This window comes from Odocoileus virginianus, chromosome 10 (assembly GCF_023699985.2).
Source record: "Odocoileus virginianus isolate 20LAN1187 ecotype Illinois chromosome 10, Ovbor_1.2, whole genome shotgun sequence".
Taxonomy (NCBI): Eukaryota; Metazoa; Chordata; class Mammalia; order Artiodactyla; family Cervidae; genus Odocoileus; species Odocoileus virginianus.
The window spans coordinates 66,754,986-66,779,144 of NC_069683.1; the positions used below are offsets into that span (position 1 = coordinate 66,754,986).

Consider the following 24,159-nt stretch of genomic DNA (forward strand, 5'->3'; position numbering starts at 1 on the left):
GGACAACAATGAACTTTTGTTTGCATGTGTTTCTGAATACTGACATTGTGACAAGGAATTATGGACCTTTGTCAGCTCTTGGCTCCGTAGTCAGGCTGAGTTCCTTAATGCATGCTGCAGGGTGACCTCAGGCTTTTCTCCTGAGTATTTCTGCCTGTCACCTTTGTTAGTTTCATTCAACTTCCTTGGGTGCCTGAAGGTGAAAAGTGGTGCACACTGCCATTAGCTACAGCTCACACTAGGTAGAGCTAGTGTGGAGGGAAGTCAGACAGGAGGTTGATGTGCAACAGTGGTGTCTTCAGGAAATTTCCGCTTAAAGAACACATCATATCATCATATCATAAAATATCCCAGCAATAAGCAGCTTGGTGTATTTTTTCTCAGATAGTTTTCTATACACAGTAATATCAAATGGGTGAAATTACTTTTCCCCCAAATAATACTGTTACTTCTTCTTCACATATGCTTCACATATCATATGCTTAAGATGTTTTTTTAATACTTGAAATATAGACAGCTAGCTCACTCTTTTAAAATGCCACAGGGTATTTTATTGCAAGGGTTTGTAATACTTTTTTAACATATTAACAGACCTTTGAACTGTTTTCATTTTCTCAGTATTGCAAATAATGTAGTACTCAAAATCTACTTGGAGGTATTTTTACACATTTTTAGAGTCCTGGGTGTTCATTAGAAGGACTGATGCTGAGATTGAAACTCCAATACTTTGGCCACCTCACATGAAGAGTTGACTCACTGAAAAAGACCCTGATGCTGGGAGGGATTGGGGGCAGGAGGAGAAGGGGATGACAGAGGATAAGATGGCTGGATGGCATCACCGACTTGATAGACATGAGTTTGAGTAAACTCCGGGAGTTGGTGATGGACAGGGAGGCCTGGCGTGCTGCAATTCATGGGGTCGCAAAGAGTCGGACACGACTGAGTGACTGAACTGAACTGAACTGAGAGTTCTTTTAAGGATGAGTTTCTAGAAGTAGAGTTGTTGGGCCAAAGTAATGAATATTTTTAATAGATGATATCAAATTGCTCTCTAACTTTCAAAAGATCATTATTTGTTTTTTCAATATGATTTTCAGCATGCCCATTATTATCTTAATCAGTAATAATGATTAGTACAATGAGCATTTTTCATACATCTATAGACTGCTGCTGCTGCTGCTAAGTCATCAGTCGTGTCCGACTCTGTGGGACCACATAGATGGCAGCCCACCAGGCTCCCCCATCCCTGGGATTCTCCAGGTAAGAACACTGGAGTGGGTTGCCACTGCCTTCTCCAATGCGTGAAAGTGGAAAGTGAAAGTGAAGTCGCTCAGTCGTGTCTGACTCTTAGCAACCCCATGGACCGCACCCTACCAGGATCCTCCATCCATGGGATTTTCCAGACAAGAGTACTGAAGTGGGGTGCCATTGCCTTCTCTGCATCTATAGACTATGTTTTGTAAATTGCTTTCATATCTATTGCTTGTTTTTCTTTTGGCCTTTCATCTTTTTTCTTTTGTAACAACAAAAGTTTGTAAGAATATTCTGTACCTTAGCAATAACATCCTTTTGACTTATACATGTGTTACAAATAGCTTTCCAATCTGTCCTTTGACTTTTTCCTTATAGAAAAAGTTTCAAGTTCATTTATGGAGCAAAATTGACCATATTTGATTTTGAATTCTGAACTTCATGTAATACAAGAAAGCTCTGCCATTCCAGTATTATAAATACATACTTTCATCTTTTCTTTACATGTTTTTTAATCTTTTTTTCCTTAAAAAAAACTTAAAATTGTTGACCCACCTGAAATTTTTCTTTGGTATAGTAAGTCAGTAGTTCCAAGACTATTTACTGAATAACCCAGCTAAAATGGAAGATTCATAACTCCTACTGTTTATTCTATTGTGAATAAATCCTACTATTTCCCATAAGTCATCTTTTCTAACTATTACAGGACAAAATAAACAAACTCTTCCACCATTACCCACTAGTTTTGGTAAGCTACTTAACTTGTGAGTCTCTGCTTAGACACTAAAAAGTGAGGATAAGAAGAGAGAGAATGAATACACAGCATTTAGCATGGTTTCTGTTCCACAGGCAGTCAGTAATGATATACTGGTAGCTTCTTCCCTGATGTGCTTCAGCACTTCGTCTGCATCACAGAATGTAGTCAGGCACTAAACTGTCAGCTGCCTGCAAGTTCCTTGAAATCAAGGACTGTACCTTCTACTGGAGGGGTCCCCGACCGCTGGGCCTTGGATCAGTAGTGGTCAGCGGCCTGTTAGAAACCAGGCTGCACTGCAGGAGGTGAGCGGCGGATGAGAGAGCAAAGCTTCATCTGTACTTATATTTGCTCTCCATCTCTCACATTTCTGCCTGAGCTCCATCTCCTGTCAGGTCAGTGGAGGCAATAGATTCTCATAGGAGCACAAACCCTACTGAGCTTGAATCATCCTGAGACCATACTCCCATCCCGTGCCCAGTCCATGGAAAAACTGTCTTGCACGAAACTGCTCCCTGGCACCAAAAGGGGTTGGAGACTGCTGTTCCACTGTACAGGCCGCAGGGTCCAGGAAAGGGTTACAGCATGAACTCCAGGAACTAAGCTCTGCCCTACTTCTCACCAACTGGATGAACCTTATCTGTAAAATGAAGAAAACAGGACCTGTCTGAGAGGACTGTTCTGAGGGTTAGCTTATGAGCAGTGCCTAAATTTAATAAACACTAAATAAATAATAACCACTATTTTCACACTTTAATTTTTATTTGTTGTTGTTCTTTAGCTGCTAAGTCGTGTCCAACTCTTTGCCATGCAGCCTGCCAGGCCTCTCAATCCATGAGATTTCCCAGGCAAGAATACTGGAGTGAGTTACCGTTTCTTTCTCTAGGGGGGGTCTTCCTGACCCAGGGATCAAATTCGTATCTCTGGCTTGGCAGGCAGATTCCTTATCACTGAAGCCCTACAAATGTTATAGCACAATATTGAGCTCATGGTCCATATTCACTGCTTGCTTATTCTATTTCATAAATAATTCATTATATTATAGAAGAGAAAATAACATAGAAAGTATTTTTCCCTTAAGAAATAATGATTATCATTAAGTACTACGCTTCAAAAAAAAGATTGTATGATTTCTTAAAATGTTACATAAAGTACATAAGACCAACACTGTAGCAGCAGCTGAGAATGAAACCAGAAATCTAAGTTAATTACATTAAGAAAAAAATTGAACATGGAAAGTTACTTCTTTGCTTTGTAGAAGTCAAAGTGAAAAGGAAAACACAATAGGCTAATAGCTGATATGAAGTGTGCATTATGTAGTTTACTATATGAGGGTCATCCAGCAACAAGGAGACTGTGTTCATCTCCCTCCTGCAAATCAGGTGGATAGAGAAGATCACAGGGGCTTCCCCTATGGCTCACTGGTAAAGAATCTGATTATAATGCAGAAGATGTGGGTTCAATCCCTGGGTCAGGAAGATCCCCTAGAGAAGGGCATCCCACTCCTTTATTCTTGCCTGGAGAATCCCACGAACAGAGGAGCCTGGCAGGCTATAGTCCATGGGGTTGCAAAGAGTTGGACACAACTGAGGTGACTAAGCAGCAACAGATTACAGAGGATGTCTTTCTGACGTTTCAAATAAGGAAAAAGTTTAAAAATCCAGGGAAGTAAAAAATTCGTGTGCCTGTTTTGAGGTCTCTGTCTTAAGAATCAACTATTTCAACCAGTCCTTTAAAGAAGTTATTAATGAGACATTTCCTGCAGTTACTTTGTTTTGCTGACAAAAGATAGAGCTCCATAACTCAGATGTAATTTTCAGGTGACAATGTTGATATTCTCTTAAAATATTGAAGAGTTAGATTTGAAATCTTGACCAAATGTTCATCCTTTTTGTACAGATGCCAAAAAGTTTTCAGCAAACAGTCAAGAAACTGTGTAGGATTGACTCAAGTACCTGAATAAACACTTGACTGAGGCTAACAGTTTCCTGTCGTAATGCAGTGGTGTTTAACAAAAATGCTGGCAGAGAATCCTTTGTTCAAATAAAATCTTAAGCAGAAGAGTCAAACAAATAAACAAAAGCAAGGCTTTTCTGGGCTAAGAAGGAATGGGACTAAGTTAAGAAGCACAGCTTGAAAACCATTTCCCCACAAAATATGTTTTGTTTGAAAAAGTATAAAGTTATATTAGTATAAATTAGTATAAATAAAAATCAGTATATGTTCAAGTACACAACAATCTGGAGAGACAGTAGAGACACACGCAAAGCACAGAAGCTGGAGTCAGAAGCCCTGTGTTTGGCCCTTGGCCCCTACACTGTGCAGAAACTTTTCTGTATTCTCACTGGTGAAATACAAATAGTGAGAGTACCTCCACCTCATGGGACTCTTAGAGGAATTAAATGACTTAATACTGAAAGCACTCAGAATAGCACCTGATTACAATCAAGTGTAGTAAGGTATCTGTTAAATGAATGAGGTTCTTACACAGCAATAAGCTATATCAGTGGAAAAAAAGGCAATCCTTCTAGACTTATCTAACTGAACCCTAGGGTGAATCATTCATGGCTTTGGCATAACATATCAATGTATTCTTGTGTTCACTAATTTATCAACAGGGTTTTTGTTTTGTTTTTGCTTTCTTCTTCTTGGTTTTGTGCATGTCAAAGACATGGACTTCATACACATTCATTCACTTGTATTCCCAGCACAAGTAACTTTTAAATGCAGTAAGTATGCATCTGGAGTGAATAAATCAATGAATTAAATCATTTTAGCAACATGAATCAAGCTAATATTTAATTTACACAGATTTATCTTAGAGTATCAAAATACTTAATTATGGATTTCCCTGGTGGTACAGTGTTTTAAAAAAATCTGCCTGCCAATGCAGGGGACACAGGTTCAATCCCTAGTCCAGGAAGATTGCACATGTCTTGAGGCAACTAAGCCCGTTGCTAACTACTGAGACTGAGCTCTAGAGCCTGCGCTCTGAAACAAGAGAAGCCACTGCAATGAGAAGCCCAGGAACCACAACGAAGAGTAGCCCCCACTTGCCACAACGAGACAATCCTCACGCAGCAAAGAAGACCCCACACAGAAGAGCAAGGCACATACCCAAGTAGTCAAGTGCCAAAACGCTTACTCAAATAATGGCAATGTCTTCATAAGAGGCTTTTCATCTTATAAAGTATTATGTAATAGTTAAACGACTGTTAGGATTAGATATAAACATACTGAGCTTCCAGTCATTGTTTCATGAACCAAATAAGATGAGGAGTGATACACAAATTATGATATATGATATCATTTGTGTATCAACATATCTAAAACAACATATTATACACACACATATACAAAAATGTAAAAAACTAAGATAGAGGTGTAGAAGAATGGTAGGCATGAACAGATTAGAGGTAGTTATAAAGAGAACTTAAGTGTCAATGGCAATGTCTTGATACTTTTTAAGGAGACTGTACTGTCACATACTTGAGTACTTAAAGTACAGCAACGCAAAGACTGGAGGAAAAGCACTACCTGTTAGCATTAGTATGCATGTCTTCACATCAATACTTCCCCTTGTGTTTCTGCAGTAGGATTAAGATGCAGGTTCTGAAGGAGCAATAATAATTTGGGAATGCTACATAACCATATACTGAGCATATGTCACCAAGTGCCATCACTCTCACCATTTCTTTTTCAGTAAAGCAGAGACTTACATCAATGGGTCATAGTGCAAAATTGTGCCTGAAACAAGCTTACTCCTCATGCTAAATATTAACCTGAGGGGCATGCAATTTAAGAATAAGTTATCCAATTTATTATGTTTAATAATAGGATGTATTATTATTTACAGAGTTTAGAAGTAAAGTTCAGGGAATTACATGTTTATTTTTAGGGAAATAGGAAAACTGCCATAGTTTTCTGTGGAGAGAATATTAAATAAGATTATTGGCAAGCTGTCTTCTTAAGAGCCCAGATATAAGTCAAAGAAACTATCGTGGAAGGGAAGGTTGGATAATTTTGTGGACTAAAATAGGTGTAAAAAGCACCATAGAGCTCCAAAAACAAGGAAAAAATTTCATGAATCTGTCAAGAAAAAAAAAAAAATTAACAAACAAAGCAGACTTCAAAGCAAGGAAAATTATTAGGAATAAAAAGGAGCATTACATCATGCTAAAGAGGCCAATTTTCCAAAAAGACATAACAATTATTAATGCATATGCATCTGACATCAGATTATCAACATCTGGTAAGGTAAAAATGACTGAAATGTAAGGAGAAATAGATGAGTTCACTATTTGTCAGCCACTTCAACACCTCTCTTGCAGAAACAGAGAGATCTAGCAAGAAGAAAATCAGTAAGGACAGAGTTGAAATCAACAGTATCATCAATCAGTTAGACATAACTGACATCGATAGACTACTTCATTTAACAGCAGCAGAACATACCTTCTTCTCAAGCTCACATGAAATATCCATCAAGGTAAACCACATTCTAGGCCATAAAACACAACTTAACAAATTCAGAGAACAGAAATCATTCAACGTCTGTTCTTATACCACAAAGAAACTAAGCTCAAAGTCATAATAGAAGGACAACTGGAAAATTTCAAAGTACACAGATATTTAACAACACACTTTTAAATAAAACATGATTTAAAGAAGAAATGTCATGAGAAATTTAAACATATTTTGAACTAAATGAAAACACAAATATCCAAATCTGTGGGATACATCAAAAGCAGTGCTTAGAGGGAGTTTTTCTAGCATTAAATATATTAGAAAATAAAATAGCATTAAATATTATATCAGAAAAGAAAAAATATCTAAAGTCAATCTTCTAAACTTTCACTTTATGAAACTAGAAAAAAGTAAATTAAGCTAAATAAGTAGAAGAAAAATAATAAATTAGATCAGAAATCAATGAAATTGAAAAGAAGAAATGAATAAAGAAAATAAACAAAACCAAAAATTTGTTCTTTGAAAAGATCAATAAAATTAATAAGCCTCTAGCCAGGATAGCTAACAAAAAATAAGAGAAAGGATACAAATTACTAATATCTGAAATGAAAGAGGAGACATCACTATAGATCCTGTGGACATGAGATGAATAATAAAGAATAGTATGAACAACTCTATGCTCACAAACTTGATAACTCAGATGAGAAGGGATCAATGCTTTGAAAGCCACAATCTGCTAAATATCACATACGAAGAAACAGACAATCTGAACAGAACTTTATTAAGGAACCTGAATCAATAATTAGAAACTTTCCAAAACAGAAAGCACCATGCCCAGAAGGGTTCAATGATGAATTTTACCAAACATTTAAGGAAGAAATTATACCAATTCTCTACATTCTCTTTTAGAGATGAAAACAGAAAGAATGCTTCCTAATCAATCCATGAGACCAGCATTATCTTAATACAAAACTAGACAAAGACATCACAAGAAAAGGAAACTACATACTGATCTCTCATGAATATGGATGCAGAAAATCTCATCAAAATCTTGATAAATCAAATCCAAAAAAAGTATAAAAATACCTGTACATCATGACCAAATGGGATTTAATTCACATATGCAATACTGGTTCAACATTTGAAAATTAATGTGTTTCATTACATTAACAAGCTAAAAAATAAAAATCACTTGATAACATCAACAGATGCAGAAAAAGTATTCAACAAAATTCAACACTCATTTGTGAAAAAAATCTCTTAGTGAACGAGGAATAAAGAGGCACTTTCTCAACTTGATAAAAAAAATTCTACAAAAAACCTACAGCTAAGGTCATACTTAATGGTGAGAAACTAGAAGATTTTTTCCATCAGGTCAGGAAAAATCAAAGGTATCTAATCTCACCATTTATTTTCAGCACTGTAGTAGAAGTCCTACAAATCCAATAGGATAAAAAAAAAAAGAAAAGAAGAGATACACTCATTGGGAAGGAAGAGATAACACTCATTGTTTGCAGATGATATGTTTTTCTATGTAGAAAATCCAAAAAGGACTGGCAGAACAACTCCTGGAACTAATAAACAATTATAGCAAGGTTATAAGATACAACATTAATATACAAAAGTCAGTTGCTTTCCTATGTACCAGAAATGAACAAGTGGAATTTTAGATTAAAAATACAATACCATTTAATTAGCATCCTCAAATAAGAAATACTGAGGTATAAATATAACAAAATATGTATAAAATTCATATGAGGAAAACCATAGAACTCTAATAAATGAAATAAAAGAACTAAATAAATGAGGAGATAGTCCATGTTCATGGATAGGAAGACTCAGTACTGTCAAGATGTAAGTTCTTCCCAAAACAATCCACAGGTAGAAGCCCAATCAAAATCCCAGAAGGCTATTTTATAGATATTAACACAACGACTAAAGTTTATATGGAGAGGCAAATGACTCAAGATAGGCAACACAATATTGAAGTTGGAGGATTGACACTACACCACCCTTATGGCAGAAAGTGAAGAGGAGCTAAAAATCCTCTTGATGAAAGTGAGGGAGGAGAGTGAAGAAGTTGGCTTAAAGCTCAACATTCAGAAAACTAAGATCATGGCATCTGGTCCCATCACTTCATGGGAAATAGATGGGGAAACAGTGGAAACAGTGTCAGACTTTATTTTTGGGGGTTCCAAAATCACTGCAGATGGTGACTGCAGCCATGAAATTAAAAAAACGCTTACTTCTTGGAAGGAAAGCTATGACCAATCTACGCAGCATATTTAAAAGCAGAGACATTACTTTGTCAACAAAGGTCCGTCTGGTCAAGGCTATGGTTTTTCCAGTGGTCATGTATGGATGTGAGAGTTGGACTGTGAGGAAAGCTGAGGGCCGAAAAATTGACACTTTTGAACTGTGGTGTTGGAGAAGACTCCTGAGAGTCCCTTGGACTGCAAGGAGATCCAACCAGTCCATCCTGAAGGAGATCAGTCCTGGGTGTTCATTGGAAGGACTGATGCTGAAGCTGAAACTCCAATACTTTGGCCATCTCACGAGAAGAGTTGACTCACTGGAAAAGATCCTAATGCTGGGAGGGATTGGGGGCAGGAGGAGAAGGGGGCGACAGAGGATGAGATGGCTGGAGGGCATCAATGACTCGATGGACAAGGGTTTGGATAGACTCTGGGAGCTGGTGATGGACAGGGAGGCCTGCAATTCATGGTATCGCAAGGAGTCACACACGAGTGAGCAACTGAAGTGAACTGACTGCAAGACTTACAACAAAGCTACAATAATCAAGACATTGTGAAAGAACAGACAAATATATCAATTGAACAGTAAGAAAGCCTAAAAACAGAACCATACAAATACAGTCAACTTATCTCTAATAAAAGAGAAATGGGGAGGGGGTGGTCCTAAGATGGCAGAGGAATAGGACGAGAAAACCATTTTCTCCTCCACAAATTCATCGAAAGTTCATTTGAATGCTGAGCAACTTCCACAGGACATATAGGCACCCAGAAAGGCAGCCCATTCTCTTCAGAAGGAGGTAGGACAAAATATAAAAGACAAAAAGAGAGACAAAAGAGTTGGGGATGGAGATCTGTCCTGGGGAGGGGGTCATGAAGGAGGAGAAGTTTCCAAGCACCTGGAAACCCTCTCACAGGCAGGTCTTCGAGGAGTTTTGGAATCTCAGAGGGCAACATAAATAAAATAAAATAAAACCCACAGAACGTGCGCCTAACTGCAACTGCCAGCGGAGAAGCAGCCCAGATGCTTGTGGCCGCCACCAGCCACTGAGGGCTGGGCAGGGAGGCGCAGGTTGCATGCTTAGGGTAAGGACCGGGCCTGAATGCCCTGAGGACAGCCTGAGGAGCTAACATGAGATAGCAACTCAAACTGTGGGACAGCCAGAGAGACAGAAAAGAAAAAGGAAGAGAGAATTCTCCTGTGAAAAGCTCTAACCAAAGTGCAGCCTGGCCTGCTCACAGAACAAAGGATTGAGCGACACCAAAGGACAGCTAGCTGGCTGCAGACTGGCCCCTCCCTTCACTGGAGGCAGAGAGGCAGGCAGGCGGCAGCCAGAGCCAGGAGGTGAGGGGCAATCTCAGCCCCAGAGAGGCATCCTCCACCAAACTGTGAGCAGGCTCCCAGTTACTAACCACATCTTCCTGGGATGCTGGACGGTTGACATCTGCCAGGAGGGTCACAGCCGGAGATCAGCTCCCCAGAGGAGACACACAGCACACCTGGGACCGGGGAGGTGATTAAGATGTACCACTCACCTAGGGTAGTGTGCTTGCCACGCACCTGGTCACCTGAGCTGCTCAGATCTGGGAAGGGCACAAAATGCACGCCCAACCAAGTCTGTGCCCTTACGGAGTACCGAGAACCTGAACCTGAGCAGCTGAGACCTGGGAAGTGCATGAAATGCAGGGCCCGCTTTGGACAGTGCCCTGCAGAGCACTCTGGGCCTGAGCTGCATAGACCAGGAAAGACACGCCGTGAGTGGGGCAAACCCAGTGTGGTCCGCACACTGCGAGCGCTCACCACACAGCCCAGCAATATTTGTTTGCAGTGTTCCTCCCTCCCCACAGCACAACTGAACATGTGAGCCTAAATAAGTGACCACCTTCACCCCCTTGTGTAAGGGTGGAAATCAGACACTGAAGAGACTTGCAAACAGAGAAAGCCAAAATAAACAAAGAGGGAACTGCTTTCGAAGTGACAGGTGCAACAGATTAAAATCCTGCAGTTCACATTGACTATGCATTGGAGGTGGCCCATAAACCTTGAGAACAAGTGCAAGCTGGAGCAAGGAACTATCTGAAACTGAACTGACCCCACACTGCCCTCAACAGCTCCAGACAAATTCCTAGATATATTTTTACTATTATAATTTTTTATTTTTAAGTTCTTTATTACTCCTTTAATTTTCATTTTTATAACCTATTACCTTGCCAAAAAAATAAAAGATGAATACCCTTTTTTAAAGCAAATTTCATGCACATATCTTTTATAATTTTTGTGATCAGTTTTGTTTTTCATTTTTAATATTTATTTTTGAGAGTCTAACCTCCACTCTAGATTTTTAATCTTTGTTTTTAGGTATTTGTTACCAATTGTGCACATTTAAGAATCTAATCTTCACTATCTATTTTCACTTAGGGGTGTGATTATTGGCTTGATTGTTCTCTCCCCTTTCGACTCTCCCTTTTCTCCCCCAGGTCACCTCTATTTCCTCCCTCCACTTTCTCTTCTCTACTTATCTCTGTGAATCTCTCTGGGTGTTCCGGGTTGTGGAGAACGCTTAGGGAACTGATTACTTGCTAGACTGCTCTCTGTCCTTTTGATTCCCCCTCTTCTCCTCCTGGTCACTTCTATCTCCCTCCTCCCTCTTCTCTATGTAACTCCGTGAACCTCTCTGGGTGTTCCAAACTGTGGAGAGCACAGAGGGAATTAATTACTGGCTAGATTGCTCTCTCCTCTTTTAACTCTCCCTCTTCTCCTGGTCATCTCTATCTCCCTCCTCCCTCTTCTCTTCTCCATGTAACTCTGTGAACCTCTCTAGGTGTCCCTCACTGTGGAGAATCTCTTCACCATTAATCTAGATTTTTATCATCTGTGCTGTATGGATGGATAAGTCTTGAGGCTACTTTAAGAATAATGCTGAAAGACAGAGCAGGAGGCTTAAATCCAAAGCTTGAGAACACCAGAAAACTCCTGACTCCAGGGAACATTAATCGACAAGAGCTCATCCAAAAGCCTCCATACCTACACTGAAACCAAGCTCTACCCAAGAGCCAACAAGTTCCAGAGCAAGACATACAAGGCAACTTCTCCAGCCAAGTAGAAACACAGCCCTGACCATTAATACAGGCTGCCCAAAATCACACCAAAACCACAGACACCCAAAAACTCCCTACTGGACAATTCATTGCACTCCAGAGAGAAGAGATCCAGCCTCACCCACCAGAATACCGATGCAAGCTTCCCTAATGAGGAAATCTTGACAAACCACTAGTCCAACCCCATCCACAGGGAGCAACCTCCACAATAAAGAGGAACCACAGACTTCCAGCCTACAGAAAGGCCACCCCAAACATAGCAATCTAAAGAAAATGAAAAGGCAGAGAAATATTCAGCAGGTAAAGGAACATGATAAATGCAAACCAAACCAAACAAAAGAGGAAGAGATAGGGAGTCTACCTGAAAAAGAATTCAGAATAACAATAATAAAGATTATCCAAAATCTTGAGAACAAAATGGAGTTACAGATAAACAGACTAGAGACAAGGATTGAGAAGATGCAAAAAATCTTTAACAAGGACCTAGAAGAAATAAAAAAGAGTCAATCAATAATGAATAATGCAATAACTGAGATCAAAAGCACTCTGGAGGGAACCAACAGTAGAATAACTAAGGCAGAAGATAGGATAAGTGAGGTGGAAGACAGAATGGTGGAAATAAATGAAGCACAGAGGAAAAAAGAAAAAGAATTAAAAGAAATGAGGACAACCTCAGAGATCTCTGGGACAATGTTAAATGCCCCAACATTCAAATCATAGGAGTCCTAGAAGAAGAACACAAAAACAAAGGGCATGAGAAAATACTTGAGGAGATAATAGTTGAAAACTTCCCTAAAATGGAGAAGGAAATAGCCACCTAAGTCCAAGAAACCCAGATAGTCCCAAACCGGATAAACCCAAGGCAAAACACCCAAACACACATATAAATCAAACTAACAAAGATCAAACACAAAGAGCAAATATTAAAAACAGCAATGGAAAAGAAACAAATAACACACAAGGGGATTCCCATAAGAATAACAGCTGATCTTTCAATAGAAACTCTTCAGGCCAGAAGGGAATGGCAGGAAATACTTAAAGTGATGGGAAAAAAAAAAGACCTACAACCAAGATTACTATTCCCAGCAAGTATCTCTTTCAAATATGAAGAAGAAATCAAAAGTTTACAGACAAGCAAAAGCTTAGAGAATTCAGCACCACCAAACCAGCTCTTCAACAAATGCTAAAGGATCTTCTCTAGACAGGAAACACAGAAAAGGTGTATAACCTCGAACCCATAACAATAAAGTAAGTGGCAATGGGATCATACTTATCAATAATTACCTTAAAAGTAAATGGGTTGGATGCCCCAATCAAAAGACAAAGACTGGCTGAATGGATACAAAAACAATACCCCTATATAGGCTGTCTACAAGAGATCCACCTCAAAACAAGGGACACATACAGGCTGAAAGTGAAGGGCTGCAAAAAAAATATTTCATGCAAATGGAGAACAAAAGAAAGCAGGAGTAGCAATACTGATATCAGAGAAAATAAACTTTGAAACAAAGGCTGTGAAAAGAGACAAAGAAGGACACTACATAATGATCAAAGGATCAATTCAAGAAGAAGATATAACAGTTATAAATATATATGCACCCAACACAGGAGTAGCACAATATGTAAGGCAAATGCTAACAAGTATGAAAGGGAAAATTAACAGTAACATAATTATAGTGGGAGATTTTAATACCCCACTCACACCTATGGATAGATCAACAAAACAGAAAATCAGCAAGGAAACACAAACTTTAAATGATGCAATGGACCAGTTAGACCTAATTGATATCTATAGGACATTTCACCCCCAAACAATGAATTTCACCTTTTTCTCAAGTACACATGGAACCTTCTCCAGGGAGATAACATCCTGAGCCATAAGTCTATCCCTGGTAAATTCAAAACAATTGAAATCATTCCAAGCATCTTTTCTCACCACAATGTGGTAAGAGTAGATGTCAACTACAGGAAAAAAAAGTATTAAAATACAAACATATGGAGGCTAAACAACATGCTTATAAACAACCAACAAATCACAGAAGAAATCAAAAAAGAAGACAAAATATGCATAGAAACAAATGACAATGAAAACACAACAACCCAAACCCTATGGGATTCAATAAAAGCAGTGCTAATGGGAAGGTGCATAGCTATATAAGCTTACCTCAAGAAACAAGAGAAAAATAAACTAAATAACCTAATTTTACACATAAAGCAAGGAAGAAATGAAGAACCCCAGGGTTAGTAGAAGGAAATAGATCATAAAAATTAGGGCAGAAATAAACGAAAAAGAAACAAAGGAAACTGTAGCAAAAATCAACAAAACTAAAAGCTGGTTCTTTGAGGAAATAAATAGACAAACCATTAGCTAGACTCATCAAGAAAAAAAGGGAGAAGAATCAAATCAACAAAATTAGAAATGAAAATGGAAGAATCACAACAGACAACACAGAAATGAAAAGGATCATAAAAGTCTACTATCAGCAACTATATACCAATAAAATGGACAACTTGGAAGAAATGGACGAATTCTTAGAAAAGTATAACCTTCCAAAACTGAACCAGGAAGAAATAGAAAATCTTAACAGACCCATCACAAGCACAGAAATCAAAACTGTAATCAAAAATCTTCCAACAAACAAAAGCCCAGGATCAGATGCCTTCACAGGTAAATTCTACCAAAAATTTAGAGAAGAGCTAACACCTATCCTTAAACTATCCTCAAACCCCCAGAAAATTGCAGAGGAAAGTAAACTGCCAAACTCATTCTATGTGGCCACCATCACCCTAACACCAAAACCAGACAAAGATGCCACAAAAAAAGAAAACTACAGGCCAGTATCACTGATGAACATAGATGCAAAAATCCTCAAAAAAATTCTAGCAAACAGAATCCAACAACATATTAAACAGATTATACATCATGACTAAGTGGGCTTTATCCCAGGGATGCAAGGATTCTTTAATATCTGCAAATCAATCAATGTGATACACCACATTAACAAATTGAAAGATAAAAATTATATGATTATCTCAACAGACACAGAGAAAGCCTTTGACAAAATTAAACATCCATTTATGATAAAAACCAGAAAGCAGGAATAGAAGGAACATACCTCAATATAATAAAAGCCATATATGATAAACCCACAGCAAACTTTATCTTCAATGATGAAAAATTGAAAGCATTTCCCCTAAAGTCAGGAACAAGACAAGGTGCCCACTCTCACCACTACTATTCAACATAGTTTTGGAAGTTTTAGCCACAGCAATCAGAGGAGAAAAAGAAATAAAAGGAATCCAGACTGGAAAGGAAGAAGTAAAACTCGCACTGTTTGCAGATGACATGATCCTCTACATAGGAAAACCTAAAGACATCACCAGCAAATTACTATACCTAATCAGTGAATATAGTAAAGTTGCAGGATATGAAATTAATACACAGAAATCCTTTGCATTCCTATACACTAACAATGAGAAAACAGAGAAATCAAGGAAACAATTCCATTCACCATTGCAACAAAAAGAATAAAATACTTAGGAATAAATCTACCTAAAGAAAACAAAAGACCTATATACAGAAAACTATAAAACACTGATGAAAGAAATCAAAGAGGACACAAATAGATGGAGAACTATACCATGTTCATGGATTGGAAGAATCAATACAGTGAAAATGAGTATAATAGCCAAAGCAATCTATATATTCAATGCAATCCTCACCAAGCTACCAATGGTATTTTTCACAGAACTAGAACAAATAATTTCACAATCTGTATGGAAACACACACACAAAAACCTCAAATAGCCAAACAAATTCTGGAGAAAGAAGAATGGAACTGGAGGAATCATCCTGCCTGACTTCAGACTATACTGCAAAGCTACAGTCATCAAGAGAGCAAGGTACTGGCAAGAGACAAAAATATAGATCAATGGAACAAAATAGAAGGCCCAGAGATAAATCCACACATCTATGGACACTTTATCTTTGACAAAGGAGGCAAGAACATACAATGGAGAAACGACAATCTCTTTAACAAGTGGTGCTGGGAAAACTGGTCAACCACTTGTAGAAGAATGAAAATAGGACACTTTCTAACACTATACACAAAAATAAACTCAAAATGGATTAAAGATCTAAACATAAGACCAGAAACTATAAAACTCCTAGATGAAAACATAGGCAAAACACTCTCTGACATAAATCACAGCAGTTTCCTCTATGACCCACCTCCAAGAGTAATGGAAATAAAGGCAAAAACAAACAAATGGGACCTAATTAAGCTGAAAAGCTTTTGCACAATGAAGGAAACTATAAGCAAGGTGAAAAGACAGCCTTCAGAATGGGAGAAAATAGTAGCAAATGAAGCAACTGACAAAGAATTAATCTCAAAAATATACAAGCAGCTTATGAAGCTCAATACCAGAAAAATAAACACCCCAATCAATAAATGAACCAAAGAACTAAACAGATATTTCTCCAAAGAAGACATGCAGATGGCTAACAAACACATGAAAAGATGCTCAGCATCACTCATTATCAGAGAAACGCAAATCAAAACCACAATGAGGTACCATCTCACGCTAGGCAGAATGGCTGCTATCCAAAAGTCTACAAACAATAAATGCCGGAGAGGGTGTAGAGAAAAGGGAACCCTCTTACACTGTTGGTGGGAATGCAAACTAGTACAGCCACTATGGAGAACAGTGTGGAGATTCCTTAAAAAACTAGAAACAGAACTGCCATATGGCCCAGCAATCCCAATGTTGGGAATACACACTGAGGAAACCAGAACTGAAAGAGACACATGTACTCCAATGTTCATCACAGCACTGTTTACAATAACTAGGACATGGAAGCAACCTAGATGTCCATCGGCAGACAAATGGATAAGAAAACTGTGGTACAAATACACAATGGAATATTACTCAGCTATTAAAAAGAATGCATTTGAATCAGTTTTAATGAGATAGATGAAACTAGAGCCTATTTTAGAGTGAAGTAAGTCAGAAAGAAGAACACCAATACAGTATATTATCACATATATAAGGAATTTAGAAAGAGGGTAACGATGACCCTCTATGTGAGACAGCAAAAGAGACACAGAGATAAAGAACAGACTTTTGGACTCGGTGGGAGAAGGCAAGGGTGGGATGATTTGAGAGAATAGCTTTGAAACATGTATATTACCTTATGTGAAATAGGTCGTCAGTCTGGGTTCGATGCAGGAGACAGGGTGCTCAGGGCCGGTGCACTAGGATGACCCTGAGGGATGGGATGGGGTGGGAGGTGGGAGGGGGATTTAGGATGGGGAACACATATACACCTGTGGCTGATTCATGTCAATGTATGGCAAAAACCACTACAGTACTGTAATTAGCCTCCAATTAAAATAAATAAATCAATTAAAAAAATAAAAGAGAAATGGTACTACAATAGAAAAAAGACAGTCTCTTCACAAATAGTACTAGAAATCCCTGGACACCCATGTGCAAAAAAAATCCGTCTTGACACAGACATTACACCCTTCACAAAAATCTACTCAAAATGGATCAGAAAACTAAACATAAAATGCAAAACTATAAAACTACTAAAAGATAATCTAGGAGAAAATCCACATGACCTTGAGTTTGATGATATTTTTCAGATATAATACCAAAGTCATAATCCATGAAAGAAAGAATTGAGAAACCACATTTCATTAAAAATGAATTTGTCTACTACGTAAAGATACTACCAAAAGAATAAAAAGACAGTGGGAGAAAACACTTGCAAAATACCTATTAGATAAAGGCCTGTTATCCAAAAAACAAACAAAAATAACCCACAAAAAACCTTTTAAAGGTCAACAGAAAGAAAACCCAATGAAAAAATGGGCCAAAAACTGTAATAAACACATCACCAAAGAAGATACATAGATGTCAAATAAGCATGTGAAAATATACTTCACATAATATGTTATCAGGGAAATTAAGTCAAAACAACAATGAACTGCCACTACACACCTGTTAGAATGGAGAAATCTGAAGCACTAGAAACACAAATGCTGGCAAGGACATGGCATAAGATGAATTCTCAATTATTGCCAGTGGGAATGTAAAATGATACAGCCACTTTGGAAGACAATTGGTGGTTTTTTCTAAAACTAAACATACTCTTACCACACCACCAAGCCACCACACTCTGTGGCATTGGCTGTGCTGCTGTTTAATTGCTAAGTCATGTTCAGCCTTTTCGCGACCCCTTGGACCGCAGCCTGCCAGACTCCCCTGACCATGGGATTTCCCAGGCAAGCAGAGTGGAGGGGGTTACCATTTTCTTCTTTAGGGGATCTTTCTGACCCAGGAATCAAACCCACAACTTTTGCTTTGGTAGGCGAGTTCCACACCACTGAGCCACCAGGAAAGCCTGATATTTGCCCTGAGGAGTTGAAAACCGATGTTCACACAAATACTTGCAGACAAATCTTTAGAGCAACTTTATTCATAATTGCCAAAACCTGGAAGCAACCAAGGTGTCCTTTAGCAGATGAACAGATAAATAAACTGTGGTATATTCAGACAGTGGAGTGTTATTCAGCACTAAAAAGAAATGAGCTTTTCACATGGAGGAAGCTTCAATGCATATTTGCTAAGGGAAAAAGCTAATCTGAAAAGGCTTCCTACTGTGTGATTCCAACCATATGACATTCTGAAAAAGGCAAAACTATGGGGACAATATAAATATTAGTGGTTGACAGGATTGGGGATGAGGAAGGGATGAGCAGGAAGAGCACAAGGATTTGGGGAGGCAGTGAAAATACTCTGTATGAAACTCTAACCGTGAATACATGTCATCAAACATTTGTCCAGATCCACCCAAGTGTGAACCCTAATGTAAACTATGGACTTTCAGTGATAAGGGTGTGTTGATGCAGATTCATCAGTTGCAACAAACATACTACTCTGGTGGAGGATTTTGATCATAAGCTATGCCTGTGCAACCACAGGAGGTACATGGAAAATCTCTGTATCTTCCTCTCGATTTTGCTATAAATCTAAAATTGGTCTTAAAAATGATCTTCTACAAATTTGAATGTTCATCATTTCATACCATGGAGAATGATGCTACCACATCAGTTTTCATTTTTAGACTATGACACCAACTCCACTGAACTTCAGAAAGAAATATGCTATTCTTAAAAATATTTCATTTCTGTTCCATTTCCTCTGTGGTCTGCTTATGATGTGCTCAGACACTCAGTCGCGTCTGACTTTTTGTGACCCCATGGATTGCAGCCTGCAAGGTCCTCTATCCATGGGATTCTCCTAGCAAGAATACTGGAGCGGGTTGCCATTTCCTCCTCCAGGGGATCTTCCCAACCGAGAGATGGGACCCTCATCTCTTATGTCTCCTGCATCGGCAGGTGGGTTCTTTACCACTAGGACCACCTGGGAAGACTGCTTATGAGGGTGTCTTTCTAATTCTAAAGACTTCCCCGCCATCCCCAGCATCTGTCAGATGGGTCAAGTGACTAGTTGTCTAGGCATGACTCATTAATATATAATATATAACTTGCTAAATGCATGCTAATTGATAGGATGTCCCTTTCCTCCACTACATTAAAAACTCTATGAGTGCTAAAGCCAGTTAGGTCTGTCCTGTTTTACTTTTCAAGCAGCACCTAGTATAGTCGCTGGCATACAGCAGGTGCTCAATAAATATTTGGTTAATTAATGCAAAAACAAAAATTAGCTGAACATAGAGTATATTATGCTAAATGAAATAAGCCAGACGAAGATTAATACCACAAGTATCATTTACATGTGGAATTAAAAAAATAAGTTGAATTTACAGAAACACAGAATAGGGAAGTGGTTACCAGTGGCTAGAGGGTGGGGGAAAATAGGGAGAGATTGGTAAAAGGATACAAACCTTCAGGTATAAGGTGAATAAGGTCTGAGGATCTAGTGCATAACACTGTGACTACAATTGATAACATTGTATAACATTATATAACTGAAATTTGCCAAGAGAGTAGAACTTAAATATCCTTGCCAAAAAGAAAGGCAAATATGTGAGGTATGTTAAAAAAGTAACATACTTGATGGGCAGGAATTCTTTCACCACGCACCTATAATATCAAATCATTACAAGGTATACTTTAAATATCTTATAATTTTATTTGTCATTATACCTCAATTAAGATAGAAAAATGAGGCATAATGTAATACAATTAAAAATCCATCAATACCTACTTAGGCTCATGTCTCTAAACACTATGTTTCAACTATATTAACAATATTTCCCAACCCTATTCCATCAAATGTATTCACTACAAATGCTGTCACAGTGTAAAATATGCAAAGAATAAGAGCTTAGCATCATTTGTTATGACTGGTTCTCTTAGCAGACAATCACACACTGAGTGTTTAGTATTCCTAGCATTGAGCAAGTCACAGTGCATACTGAGGTAAGCCAGTGAGAAATGATCTTTTCCTTCTTAACACAAGGCCTGCATTTATAGGACTGGCAGGTCATTATGACTTCTCCTTGAAAGGCATTAAGGCAATTTCTGACCACTCCCTGGTTCACTCCAAGTATTAGTAAAGGAATGCAATGGGCTATTCAAGCAACTATTTTTTGGCTAATATATATATATATTTTTTTTCCAGCTTAAGAGGTCATTTCTCTCCTCTGCATACTCCTACTTCCTGAGGGATGTCTTTTTCCTCTGCCTCTTCTCTTTTCTGTTTCATACCAAGGGAAATTCAGTTTCCTAAGTAACTTCTCCATACACATTATTGTCTCCCACTTCTAACTTGGAGGAGGGGTGGGAAACTGGCTCTTGGCTCCTGAATGTGTGTTTTCACTGCAGCCCTAAATGTGGTGCTAGTATCATCCATCCATTTACATTACACACTTTCAATCACCCTTGATATTGCATTCTCCATTAGGATTCCCTTCTACCTTCTTAGAAAGTTTTCTCACTTGGCTTACATTTTTTTCTTCCAATCCTCTATTGTTTCTTTGTGAAGCTGAAACTGAATTTCCTATTATGAGAAAGAAAGTGTAGTGGTGGAAGGCATAGATTCTGGGGTCAAACACCTTGGATTTGAATCCTATTCCACTACTTCTTGTGATTTAAGGCAATTTACAAAGGCAGTTTCCTCATTTATAAACTGAAAGTGATGATAATGTCTACACTATATGGCTTAAAAGGGTCAAGACCAATACAACATTTAAATAGTCACAGGCACATAGAAAGCACTCCTGAAAGCCATTATCATCATTATCCTTGGTATTTAATATTCATATTGTTGACTATGACATTCAATTTCTGGACATACTGGCATCCACACATAGTTCTACCCTGAAGTTGTTCATCACACAGCCCTAATTTACTCTAAGATTTCAAACTGGGTATTTCTCTTCAATTACAAATATTCTTCTACTCAACTTTCTCACTCTCGAAAACTCAAAGAACCTTCTACTTTCTTGCCTTAAATGACTGATTCAAGCAAACACTGGCAATCAACCTTCTTAACCTTTAACTCTAATAATTTCCTAATATGGATCTTCAAGTCTTAGTCTAATCTTAATCTCATCAGTTTTCCTTGAATATATACACTTAACAAGTTCTTCTTAATGTCCAGAGATCAATAATTTTACTTGTCATTTAACAGCCAAATGATTTATCAACTTTTATCTTGAGCTCCTCTTCATAAACAATGTTGAATAAAGGTACTTCATTTCTATTACTCAAAATTAAAACAGAACCATGCCAACATTAGTGGTCCAACAAATGCCTTGTCATTGCAAATTTGGGAAGACATCTTTTATGTTTAGGATACTATTCTGATAATAATGATGTGAAAACATTTATATTTTAATTAGAGTATTCTTGGTCATATATGCACTTTTGAAGTAACTTTCAAGAATTAAATTCATTTGAATCAGTTCTAATGTTCTAATGAGATGGATGAAACTGGAGCCCATTATACAGAGTGAAGTAAGCCAGAAAGATAAAGAACATTACAGCATACTAACACATATATATGGAATTTAGAAAGATGGTAATGATAACCCTATATGCAAAACAGAAAAAGAGACACAGATGTACAGAACAGACTTTTGGACTCTGTGGGAGAAGGCGAGGGGGATATTTAGAGAGAACGGCATCGAAACATGTATATTATCAAGGGTGAAACAGATCGCCAGCCCAGGTTGGATGCATGAGACAAGTGCTCTGGGCTGGTGCACCGGAAGACCCAGAGGGATTGGGTAGAGAGGGAGGTGGGAGGGGGGATCGGGATGGGGAATACATGTAAATCCATGGCTGATTCATGTCAATGTATGACAAAACCCACTATAATATTGTAAAGTAATTAGCCTCCAACTAATAAAAATAAATGAAAAAAAAGAATTAAGTAGCATTTGTCATATGCCTACTTTTGCATACCATCTCTGATTTATAGGCACTGCAATGAAAGAAAATCTAACCTATGTTGACTAACAATCAGTTACCAACTAATTGTATGCTCTTTAGAAACTTAGATGTATGTCTTTAGGACTTGTGTATCTGTAGAAAGAGAGAGTTGGGCTGGAATAACTTGGCTTTTGGGGGACTCCAACAGGGTCATTCACTTAAGAATTAGACTAATAAAACTATAAGTACAAAGAAAACCACATTAATGCAGAGGGGAATGTTCAGGAAACCAGGATCAGAGTCAGATGGGAACAATAACTTCAATTACCCACTGGAGAATCAACTCTTCCACACAAAGGGCTTCAAACTGTAACTGACTAAATGATGTCAGTGGAAAGTTAAGACTACCCTCAGTCATCCCATTTTCTCACATGGCCTCTTGTCACAGCACCTCAACTAATTTAAAACGCAGTTAAAGCCCCCTGAAGTTTAATACATATGCTCAATATGAATGAAATGCATCCATCCTTCGTGGGAAACAATCATGTTCTAGGAACGCACAAGAGCAATTACTTTTTTTGAAGCATTAATTTCAGTAGGAGGGGTACATATACTACTAATAAATGAGAATCATTTTCACTAAAAGGGCATAATAGTTATGAAAAATTATATGTTAGCAATCTATAGGGATAGTGAATTTTTTTGTTAAACATCTTTTGGGTTAATATTCTTTTAGGGTAAATGTGTATTAAATATGCATGTCAACTCCTTTGAATGCTCCCTTAAGGTAAAAATTCCCCGCTCCCTCCTTTCCTACTCATATGTAGAGGACTCCTGAAATCAGAAAATGCACAAACAGGAAGCAAAAAAGCAGACATTCAGATCTTTGGTCCCTTGTCTAGGTGTGATCTCAGAACTCCAGAGACAACCCTAAACTCATGTCCGCTTGTTATAAAATACACTTATTGCTAGAATTCAAATGTGAAATGATGTCTAAGTGCATTTCTATCTTCAAATATAAATGTGCTTGGCTGCTTAGAGTTTAGTGTAGATAAAAAGGATGAAATTAAAACATATATTTTATAAAAGTTCAAATATGAAATACATTATGCAAATCAATCTAAATCATTAGGTAAATATATAATTCAGATGATTTTAAAAATATGAAAGCCTTACTTAAAGCAAAATATTTCTGCGGAAATTAAATTACTGTGGAGTTCAAATTCTTCTTTTGCTTTAAATTGTTTGCACTAAACAAAAAGGAAACTTTAAACATTTTTTCTATAATTACCATTATATAATTATTACATAAACATCATGCAGGGAAATGACATAATTATGAAGAAAACTTGTAACTGCATCATATATATGTATATATATAATTTTGATGACTTCTACCATTTTACTTTTGGAAGAAAATTTTAATTTAGTGTATCTTACACATAATATATGCAATAGAAATATAAAAATTCAGTCAGAACAAAGTTGTGTCTCTAAAGTTAATGAACAATGTTAGCATGTTCCAAGATTCATATGCTTTTGTCTAATATTAAAAGTGATAGTCAAATATTATGCAATTATAATATCCAACCACATTCAATACAGATTATTATAAATAAAAATATACTGTTAAAATATTATCATATATTTTTAGTTATATGGAAATACGATCATTTCTTAGAAGAAGCAAGGGCTTAATCAAGATCTGTAAAATATTAGATGGTGTCCATTTACAATTAAACCAACAAGAAAGGAGCCTACCTTCCATTGCCCTTTTAAAGAAGACCTTACAGCTTCCACAGGTGAGGACACCATAGTGACAGCCTGATGCTTCATCCCCACAGATTAAACAAATCTTCTGAGGTAATGACTCAAAGCTGTACTGTGGGCTCTGGCTGGCTTCTGAATCCGGCCTTGAAATGCAAAACAA

General features: G+C 37.6%; 1 protein-coding gene across 1 annotated transcript in view; it reads right to left on the reverse strand.

The window, feature by feature from the left end:
• Positions 1–24,159, reverse strand: part of PGR (progesterone receptor) — a 128,650-nt gene that overhangs the window by 101,711 nt on the left and 2,780 nt on the right. The window contains exon 2 of the mRNA XM_020868858.2: positions 23,991–24,142. Within this exon, the coding sequence (XP_020724517.2) occupies positions 23,991–24,142 (152 nt within the window). The remainder of the gene's footprint in view (positions 1–23,990; positions 24,143–24,159) is intronic.